Below are 10,754 nucleotides of genomic sequence, written 5' to 3'. Positions count from 1 at the left end.
CCGGACCCGCGGGCGGGGACGAGCGTGTCTGGGGGTCTGAGCACCGGGAGCATCGAGGGTAGTAGCTAGAGCAGTGAGCGGCTGGGGCGCCGGTGCCGGAACCCTCCAAGCCTGGCGGCTGTGGTCCGGGGACCGCGCGCAGACGGAGCGGGGAGCCCTCAGGCCGGCGCACCCGCGCCCCAAGCGCCGGAAGAAGCGGAGCACTGTGGGAAGGCGCGCGGTTTCGGCGGGTTCCGTTAAAATGGCGGCCTCGTCGCCGGCGTTGCCCGCGGGGCCGTAGCCTGTCTGGGGCGTCGGGAGCCTGTGGGCGGGCGAGGGCAGGGGCTCCGCAGGCTGCCCCGGGCCGCCCCGGGCGAGGATGGCGACCCCGGACCAGAAGTCGCCGAACGTCCTGCTGCAGAACCTGTGCTGCCGGATCTTGGGCAGGAGCGAAGGTAGCGGGGCTGGGCCGGCGGCTCGGGGCACGACCAGGAGGCCAGCCGTCCGCGTGAGGCCGCGGGGGCTCGCGGCCCCGGCGCAGCGCGGCCCCGGGCTACGCCCGCCCGCCTGCGGAGTGCTGCAGCCCCCGGGGCGGAGGCCGGGGCGCCGGGCGGGAGGCCGGGCCCTGGCGGCGCTGAGTCAGCGCGCCGCGGTCCAGGGGCTGAGGCCGGGGAGCCAGCGGGGCGCCAGGGCAGGGCGCGGGCCGAGCGGTGGGCAGGGGCCGGGCCGAGGGGGGTGCCGGCTGGCGGCGAGCCGCGCCCTCTTCCTGCCGCTCAGCGGGGTCCGGCGGCTTTGAGCGGGGCGCGGAGGGGTGCGTGCGACCGTTACCTGCTCCAGTGTCCTTCTCGGGCCTGAGGGTTGCCCCTTGAACGGAGCTGCTCCCGGAGGGTGCGCCCTGCACGTACCGCTTCCCAAACCCGGCCCTGCACAGTGTGTCGAGACGGTCTGGGCTCGCGGTGCCTCGGAAGCGGCGCGGGCTGGCCCTCTCGGTGTTGGTTTGGCGGAGAGGCGAGTGGGGGATGCACCGTGGAGGAGTTTCCTGGGTAATTGGAGGAACCGGGTTACCGTTCCTTCACCCCGATGTGGCAGAAAAATTGTGCAGTTTTTGCCGGAAGACTCTAAACAAAATTACTTTTAAAATATTTAGACTCAATTTGGATCTTCCGTGATTCGTGACAGTGAGGTGCATAATTTATTTGATGCTCTGTGGTAAGGGTGAAGGGATAGAGATGGATTTTTTTTGGCCTGTTACGTGACACCAGCTGCACACAGTTCTTGCTCCATTTTACGAAGTTTAACTCTGTCACTTTGTTCACCCGGCGGATCTGTGGGCTCGCCACCCCAGGCACTACGCCGGGTGCTGGTGATGCAGACGGACGCAGACAAGCCATTCCGCAGGGAGGGTGCCTTCTGGTGGAGCAGACCTGGCAAGGTAGAGGTGTGTTAGCGGTAAAAGCGCAATGCAGACGGGGGGGGGGGGGGGGGGGGGGGGGGGGGCCTCCGAGGAGATGCTTGAAGAGAGCAGAGCGGTGCGGGGCCCTGGGAGCATCTGGGAAGGGCTCTGGGGAGGGGGACAAAGAGCTAAGCTTGTTAAGCTTGTTGGTTATGACTCGCTCTGACGTCAGTGGTTTCATTGTACCGGCGGGTCCTCAGTTTCCACACCACCGTCTGTTCCCATTGTCACAGCTGGACTTTGAAGGCCATTTATTGTGAGGTAGCATGATGTTTCTCAATTAAAAAAATGTTTTTTAAAAACTTTGAGGGTCCTTTTGATTGTTTCATCCCTTCCAGGAGATTAAAGCACATTTGGTTAATTCTTTTTCTAATGTCATGTCACAGTTGGCCTTATACTTTTGTAATACTGCTTTTTCAGTGCTGTGGTATTGAGGAATAATTGGTACTTGTTGCTTTTTTTTTTTTTTTTAACGTAAGCTCTCCGCTCATGTGGGGCTTGAATTCACGACCCTGAGGTCGAGAGTTGCATGCTCTATGACAGCCAGCCAGGCTCCCTGAGACTTGTTACTTTTTTTTTTTTTGAGAGAGAGAGAGCAAGCGAGCGAGCTAGGGGGCGCAGGGGAAGGGGCAAGAGAGAGCAAGCGAGCGAGCTAGGGGGAGCAGGGGAAGGGGCAAGAGAGAGAGGAAGAGAATCTCAAGCAGGCTCCCTGCCCAGCAGGGAGCCTGATGTGGACCTCCATCCCAGGACCCTGAGGTCATGACCTGAGCCCTGAGCTGAAATCAAGAGTTGGACACTTAACTAACTGAGCCACCCAGGCGCCCCTTGTTACTTTTAATAGGAGTTTCTTATGAATCAGTTTTTCATAAAGTATTTAAAATTTTTTTATAGTTGGCTTGAAGGGACCCTCAGAAACAAAGCACCTAACTCTAATGGTATTTGACATTTTTATAAAGTTAGTATAACCATTATTTCTCAAGCTTTCCAGCCTGAGAATTTGCTTGAAATGCATACTGCTAGCCAGTGACTGGAAAATTCTCTCTATATCTCTGCCTCTCTCCCAGAGCACATTTTACTTATATCTTTAGATAGCCATTTCTGTCTTTGGAACAGTGTTCTTGGTATTACAGTGTTTCACCTCTGTCAGGGGCAACTTTCCTTTCCATACATCGTAATCCTCTTTCTAACAAGAGATAACAAATACAGGAGCTTTTATTTGGTAAGTATTTCAACATCAATGCTTAGGTATGACGACAGTACGTGGTGCATTGAATTAAGATGATCGCCCTGATCTGTAGCAGCGCTGGGAGTGTGTCCTGAGCTGCAGGGCAGAGGAAGGAGTCTTGTCTTGCTGGCTCTTGAACCTCAAGTGGTACTGCTGTTGGTGTCATGATTTTCCAAAAACGGTGAGGAACTCTTGATGATGTTCCCAATAAGTTATGGTCTTCCCTTGATTATGTATACATGGGGAAATCAGTATACATTAACTAGACATTAAAACTTATGTTAAATGGATGTTGAAATGTGCACTAAATGTCTGTCAACATATTGAAATTTCAGAGTTTTAGGCTTCATTTTAAAGTTGTGCTTGGTGGGCTTATTGTTATTTTAAAATGAATTAATATATAAAAATCTTGGTTTAAATTTCTAATACAGTAAATATTGATAGATTTAACCTATATAAATAAACAAATCCTTTTAAGGATCCTCAATCCTGAGAGTGTAAAGGGGCCCTGAGACCAAACAGTTTGAGAACCACAGATCTAGAGCAATGTTTTTTGTTTTTTTGTCTTGGAGCATTGCTTTTCGTTCAGCTGGAGCTGTGCATTGGATCCCCTGTGGTCGGGGAGAACCAGATCGCAGGGTGGCGGTGGGCTCGCTGGTGGCCCAGCAGTGTATCTGTTGTGTCAGTAGGGTATCTTACTATAGCTAAGTCTTCACACCTTGTCACTTTGAATTGTTTACATGGGATGCTTACTCAGAATGAATCTTGTGGGCCCCGCCTGCAGAGATTCTGATTCTGTAGGGGTCGGTGGGAGCTTGGTACTTGCCACACTAGCATGCCGTCCCAGTGACCTGCGTCCGGAGGGACGCGGCGCGGCTGGCTCCGGAGCTCCACGGACCCCTGTGCTTTATTTTTTTTTTTATTTTTATTTATTTATTTATTTATTTATTTTTAAAGATTTATTTATTTATTTATTTGAGAGAGAGAGAATGAGAGAGAGAGAGAGAGCACATCAGAGGGAATAGGGTCAGAGGGAGAAGCAGACTCCCTGCTGAGCAGGGAGCCCGATGCGGGACTCGATCCCGGGACTCCAGGATCATGACCTGAGCCAAAGGCCGTCGCTTAACCAACTGAGCCACCCAGGCGCCCGGACCCCTGTGCTTTAGCTGGCGTGTCGTCCCGGCCTGTAGGACAGCTGCGTTGTCTGCATGTAGAAGGAGCAGCGAGGCACAGACTCCGACCTTACCAGTCCATTCACTGTCTGTCCCCGGCCACCTCGGGAAGCCCTCGAGAGCTCCCAGCTGCAGTGTTTGCACTCCCCCGAGCCGCGAGGATTTCGTGCATCTCTCCGTTCGGTTTTCTTTGATCTGAGTGTGTGTGGAACCCTTTTGGGATATAAAAGGCAGCAGTTGTTTAAAAACTCGTGGCCGCACGTCTCAGTGCGCTCGGAGCCTTCACGGTTGAGACCATGCAGTCCCAGCGCATTCCTTGCCCTGGTGTCGCACCTCTTCCAGCCCCTCTTCTGCACTGCTGCCAGACGGTCCTTTCTAGAGAAGAAAGCTCATCACATCCGGTGAAGGAATTCATCTGTTTCCTACGTGTAGTCTACAAGATGAAGAACAAATTATCTTGCTGAGAAGTCAGAAGCTGGGTGCTTTGTTGAGTTATGGTTTTAATGGCTGTGGTAGACATAACATGCATTGAAGTGACATTTTCAGATTAATAATAATAATAAAAATAGCTAACGTTTTCCAAGTACTTGCCAGACACTGTGCTTGCACCGTGAGCTAGTGGATTTAGCTCCCAGTGATGCTGGACCGTTGGACTACTTACTATTACCCTCACCTTGTAGCTGAGGAGACAGACGTGCAGAGAGTAAGTAGTTTGCTCGCTGTCACTGAGCTAGTGAATTGCAGGGCCGGGATAGGAACCCACATCTCTGGTTCCAGAACCTGATGTCTTGAATTAATTCCTTCCTGTTCTTCTGTGTAGCATCTGCCAGCTTACTTCCCTGTGTGCTGAGTGGAGGCAGCACAGTGCTAGCCCTGCCTGGCGCGCGGCCTCTCGCCTCCATCGTCACCTGGTTTTTCTGAACACCTGCTTGTTTCAGAGTGTGTGTGCGCGATCAGCACAGTGTCTGCTCTCTGGTACTCGTCTGATGCTGTATCCTTGAACCCGTTGGTGCCCGGTTCTCCTCAGAGAGATCTCAGAGGCTGGGCAGCAGAGCACTGGCTTCCCTTCCGGGCTCCCGACACCCAGGGCAGGTTGGAGGTGGGGACAGAATGCATTCCTCAGGTGTTTCGTGGTAAAAAAAAACTTGAGTACTCTTTTTTTTTTTTTTTTAAGATTTTATCTATTTATTTGACAGGGAGAGACACAGCAAGAGAGGGAACACAAACAGGGGGAGGGGGAGAGGGAGAAGCAGGGTCCCCGCTGAGCAGGGAGCCTGATGCGGGGCTCGATCCCAGGACCCCGGGATCATGACCTGAGCCGAAGGCAGACGCTTAACGACTGAGCCACCCAGGCGCCCTGAATACTCTTTAAATCTTGGACTGAGCCAATCATTAAAGAGCTACAGCCTGGAACTCCTCACCTGGGTGTCAACGGAGTGACTTCAGCTTTTATGATTTGGATTTTAGGACCCATTGGCGTTGGTGTCCTTTGAGAAACAGAGTACGCAGTAGCGCTCTGCATCTCCTCGTGTCCTTTCACACGGCAGGCTCCTCCCTGTCAGAGGGCAGCTTCCTCAGAGAGGCCTTCCTTAAGCAGCCCATTTCACGAGGTCCTCCCCGTCATTTGCTGTCGTGGGGGGAGAGGGAGAGCTTGCTTCTGGTGTGGAGGAGGTTTGAGTGTTAGAAAAGTCAAAACTTGATGAGACTTTGGAGCAGAGACAGTAGTCTGATGTACTTGAATAGGTTGTTAGTAAACTAGTTTTTGTAGAACTCAGGATCATGGGAATCTAAAAGTATTTTTTAAGTAGAATAGTTTTACAGGTACCCCTTTGTAAGCAAGTAGTTTCCACTTCCACATTTTTTTTTCTTTAAGCAGGCTCCATGCCCAGTGTGGAGCCCAACGTGGGGCTCTAACTCACAACCCTGAGATCAAGAGTTGGACGCATAACCAACCGAGTCACCCAGGCACCCCAATGCCACTTTTAATATGTATTTATAAAATTAATATTTACCACTTAGAAGACTTTAAAAGTGTGGAAAAGTATGAGGAAGAAAATTAAAACTACTCGCTAATGTTAGGGTTCCACAGAAACACTCTGATTATTTCTTTTTGCTTTTGGTTTCTTTTGCTTTTTACGCCCTTTGTATTCACCAAGTCCTGAACACATTCTGTGCTATATGCTTGCCTTGCATGTGTGTGTGTTTGGGTGTGCTTGAGATAGGAAGGCCATGTGAGGAGGTGACATTTAAATGGAGAACCAAGTGACATGGTGGAAGGAGTCCTGGGAAGATGTGGGAGAAGACGGTCAAGGTCTGAGCTGGAAGCAGGTGTCGTGTGCTCAAGGATTGGTAAGACCGCAAAGCATGGCCAGTGCGTAGCCAGAGCAGCTGGGAGGTGAGAGGCAGGAGGTGCATTAGTGAAGTGACAAGGGACCGGGTCGGGTAGGCTGTCCTGGTGAGTTTGGATTTTATTCTGTGTGTGTTCGGAGGGTTCAAGCAGAGCGATGATACTGTTTATGTTTTAAAAAAAGATCAGTCTGACTTGGATAATTTAAGGGGGCAAAAGTGGGAACTGGGTGACCAAGCTACCGAGGAGACACCTTGCAGGTGGATGGCAGCTGTGGAGTAAATACCTACAAGTCGGATTGCTAGGCAACACGGAAAGTGTATGCTTCGCTTTTAAAGAAACTGTCAGAATGTTTGGCAGAGCGCTTGTGCCGGCTTCATGCTCACCGGCCGGTGTGTGAGAAGAGCTCCTGAGCTCCTGAGCTCCGAGAGCTCCCCGCCTGGGTGGTGGCCGTCTGTTTTTATTGCAGCGGTTCAATAGAGGAATAATGGCGTCTCGTTGTGGTTTTAAATTGTGTTTCCCTGATGAGGAATTTCATTGAGCATCTTGTCATGTGTTTCTTTGCTGTTCATCTTTGGTGAATTGTCTGTTGAAAACTTTTGTTTTTTTGGGGGGGGCAGTTTTTGGATTTTTCCCCCCTTTACTGTGTTTTGAGAGTTCTGTTTATCTGGATTCAAGTCCTTTGTTGTGTTTTGCAGATGTTTTCTCAGTATTTTCATTCTCTTAACAGTGTCCTTTGCAGAGCAAAAGTTTTAATCTTGGATGGACTCCAGTGTGTCACATTTTTTAATGGTTCACGATTTTGGTATTTTACGTGAAAACTCTTTGTCTAACTCCAAATCACAAAGACTTCTTTGTGAAGACTTCTTCTTCTGTTGTTTTTTTTCCCCCTAAGAGTGTTGTAGGCTTCTGTTTTACGCTTTTACTGTGACATATTTGAGTTAATTTTTATATGTTATACGATGTGGGCTGAGATTCTTTTTTGAATTTACCGAAGAAACTGTTTTCCCCCCACATTTAAGTTGCTTTATTCTTTAAAGTTTTTAAAACAGAGCTTTAAAGATTTTATTTACTTATTTATTTGAGAGAGAGAGAATGAGAGACAGAGAGCATGAGAGGGGAGAGGGTCAGAGGGAGAAGCAGACTCCCCGCTGAGCCGGGAGCCCGATGTGGGACTCGATCCCGGGACTCCAGGATCATGACCTGAGCCGAAGGCAGTCGCTTAACCAACTGAGCCACCCAGGTGCCCCTAAAACAGAGCTTTAAAAACATAATTTTTAAAAAAGATTTTATTTATTTACTTAAGAGTGAGCTGTGGGGGGTGGCAGTGCAGAGGGAGAAGGAGAGAGAGGATCTCAAGCAGACTCTGTGCTGAACGTGAATGCAACTCGGGGCTTGATCTCACGACCCTGAGTTCATGACCTGGGCCGAAATTAAGAGCTGCTTAACCGACTGAGCCACCCAGGCGCCCCCGGAAACATTGATACCATGGCCCCATTCCAGATCGATAAATCATGATTGGTGAAAGATGGGGTTTAGAATCAGTATGCTTTATTTTAGAATGAGTACAGATTTACAGGAAAATTGCGACTATCAGAGAGAGTCCCCTTATACTCCACACCTTTCCCTTTATTAGTGTCTTACATTAGCATGGTATGATTCTTCCAGTGAGTGTATCTAAGGATGCATTCTCTACATACTTTCCTCAGATTTTCTCACTTAATTACCTGATGGCCCTTTACTCCTGTAGGGTTCTTTCAAGGGTACCGTGTTACCTTTAGCTGTCATGTCTCCTTGGGCTCCTGTTGGCTCTGATAGTTTCTCAGACTTCAAAAAATTATTATTTTCTTGAGGACCTTGACAGTTTTTAGGATTAAAAGTTATTTTATAGAATGTCTCAGTAGGGATTTAGCTGGTGTTTTTTTTCCCTTGTGATTAGACTGTGGTTCTCTCTGTTCGGGAGGAAGGTCCCAGAGGCAGAGTGACCTTCTCATCACCTGGTATCCAGGGCGTATCCTGTTAAGTCGCTCATTACAGTGGTCACTGTGGTCTTGACCTTGATCACCTGGCTGAGGTGTGTTTGTCAGATGTCTCCTCTGCCTGGTGCTCTTCCCCATTTCCACGTTCTCCTCTCGAATGGGAAGACACTGAGCCACCCACACTTACAGGCTGGGTGTTACGGCATACCAGCTCCTTGAAGAGGGGCTATCCACAGAAGTTATTTAGCCTTCATTTTCAAAAATTTCTATGGGGTCAGCGGCAATATCACCTCTTTGATTCCTAAATTTGTGTCTGTCTTGTCTTGGTCACAAATTTATGTTTCTCCATTCCATGGTTTTTTTTGTTTTGTTTTTTTAAGAACCGGCTTTTGGTTTCACTGATTTTGTTTTTCCTATTTTTGTTTTAAGTTTCATTGATTTTTTTGCTTTTGTCTTTATTTCCTAATGGTCTGAGTTTAGTTTGCTTTTCTTTTTCTAGATTTTATTCTGTAGGCTGATATTATTGACTTGAGACCCATCTTCCTTTTTAATAAAAGCATTTTATACTCTACATTTTTTCTCTAAACACTGCTTCCGCTGCGTCTCAAATATTTTAGTGTGTTGTATTTTCATTTTCATTGAGTTCAAGATTTTTTTTTTAAAGATTTTATTTATTTATTTGACAGAGACGCAGCGAGAGAGGTAACACAAGCAGGGGGATTGGGAGAAGGAGAAGCAGGCTTCCCAAGCTGGGCAGGGAGCCTGATGTGGGGCTCGATCCCAGGACGCTGGGATCATGACTTGAGCCGCAGGCAGACGCTTAATGACTGAGCCACCCAGGCGCCCCTGTTCAAAATATTTTCTGATTTTCTTTGAGACTTTCTCTGGCCATCGTGTTATATAGTGTTATGTTGATTGCCTTCCAGATGGTTGAGGATTTTTCAGATATCATTCTATTACTGATTTCAGGTTTAATTCTGTTATTGGTAGAGAGCATACTTTGAATAATTTTAGTTATTTTGTATTTGATAAAGTTCGTTTTGTGACCCCCGGTGTAGTCTGTCCATGTGTATTTGAAAAAAATGTGCATTCTTTAATTGGTGAGCAGACGTTCTGTAAGCATCACTTAGGCTTGGCTAGGCTTGGCTTGTTGTTGGATGCTCAGGTCTGCATCCTTGCTCATTTTCTCTTCGCTTGTTTTTCCAGTGACCGGCAAAGGCACTTCTGCGCATGGTGCCTGTGGGACTGTCTGGGGATTTTGTCTTGTTAATGGTTTTTGCCTGGTGTAGGTTGGGGTGCACCCTGCGGTGATGGTGCTTCAGTGGGAAGGTAGGGGTGTTGCTAGTGTTACCGTGTAGGGATATTGACTCCCAGTGTCTGGGAAGGAGGGCTGGGATCCGTAAGTTCAGTCTGCTGCTTTTACTTCATGTCCTTTGCTGTCCTAGTGTCTCAGCCAGACCCTCTGTGATTTGCCTGGGTGAGGTCCTCCGTAGTTGTCTGGGTTGAATGGGAAGGGGTAGAGGACCCAGGAGTCTGTTTTCCAGCCAGACTTCCCACCAGTCCTCTTCTGCCCCAGTTCATTCACGTCTTCCGTGCTGTGGTGTTCCCTCTTCTCCGGAGCCTCCCTGGGCTTCTGCAGAGGGAACTGAGTTTCTTGTTGGCATTTGTGTTGTGTGCCCCTTCCCCCCTCCCACGCGGACATTGAACTTCAAGTCTCACCGTCCTGAACCGGTTCCCACCAGTCCTTTTGCCTTCCAGCTTTTCACACTGGTTGACTTCCCTTTGGTGTGGTATCTGCCTTGTTTTCTTTGCCCTTGTGGGTTTCTGCTTTTGTAAAAACAAACACAAAATTCTTTATTCTCAGTTTAGTGAGGTTGTTGAAGGGGGTGGAGGCAGACGTCCGGATTTAGGTCGTCCTCTCGATCCGAGGTGCAAACATGGTCTGTTCAGTTAGTTGGCTCACTTTGTTTCTCAATACCCTCTTTGGTTTTCCATCTTTGTGGTCGCCAGTCAGCCTTGGAGCTTCTCGGGAGTTCTCTGGACTGTGTTCGGGCTGTGACTTTCCCTGCTCCTTTTTTTAGGATTATGAGCCCAGCTCATTGTCTCCTAGGATTCTTCAGACTGCAGACCTGTTACTGTCTCCCTTTCTTGTTTTATGGAACTGTGTTTTATTCATTCATTTGCTTTTGTTTCTTAATAGCTCCTCTGTCCCCTTGGTTGAAACCTTAGGAAGGTGGGAGGTAGATAGCTGTGCCCAGCCCACTGTCTCCGCCTGGAAACACGAGGTGATCAGAACTTATCCTGACTGGCAGTAATTTGCATCCTTCTGTTCACCTTGCAGCTGACGTAGCCCAGCAGTTCCAGTATGCTGTGCGAGTTATTGGCAGCAACTTCGCCCCAACTGTTGAAAGAGATGAATTTCTTGTAGCTGAAAAAATCAAGAAAGAACGTACGTATTTTTCTTTGGTGCTATGGTGTGTAGGATTCTTGAACTTGTGTACGTGCATATATATACACACGTGTGTGCACGTGTGGTTCCAGGCACAGTGTAATTACAGGTGCTGCTATGTGTATATAAAAACATATTAAAAATACAACT

General features: G+C 48.7%; 1 protein-coding gene across 1 annotated transcript in view; it reads left to right on the top strand.

Annotated features, from left to right (window-relative positions):
* Positions 1-214: 214 nt before the first annotated feature.
* Positions 215-10,754, top strand: part of TUBGCP3 (tubulin gamma complex component 3) — a 71,011-nt gene continuing 60,471 nt past the window's right edge. The window contains exons 1-2 of the mRNA XM_025874592.2: positions 215-434; positions 10,497-10,604. Coding sequence (XP_025730377.1) covers positions 359-434; positions 10,497-10,604 — 184 coding nt within the window. The 5' untranslated portion in view covers positions 215-358. The remainder of the gene's footprint in view (positions 435-10,496; positions 10,605-10,754) is intronic.

Source organism: Callorhinus ursinus, unplaced genomic scaffold, assembly GCF_003265705.2.
Source record: "Callorhinus ursinus isolate GAN/ISIS: 27379988/994484 unplaced genomic scaffold, GSC_fseal_2.0 scaffold79, whole genome shotgun sequence".
Lineage (NCBI taxonomy): Eukaryota > Metazoa > Chordata > Mammalia > Carnivora > Otariidae > Callorhinus > Callorhinus ursinus.
This window is presented reverse-complemented; position numbering and strand designations above follow the sequence as displayed.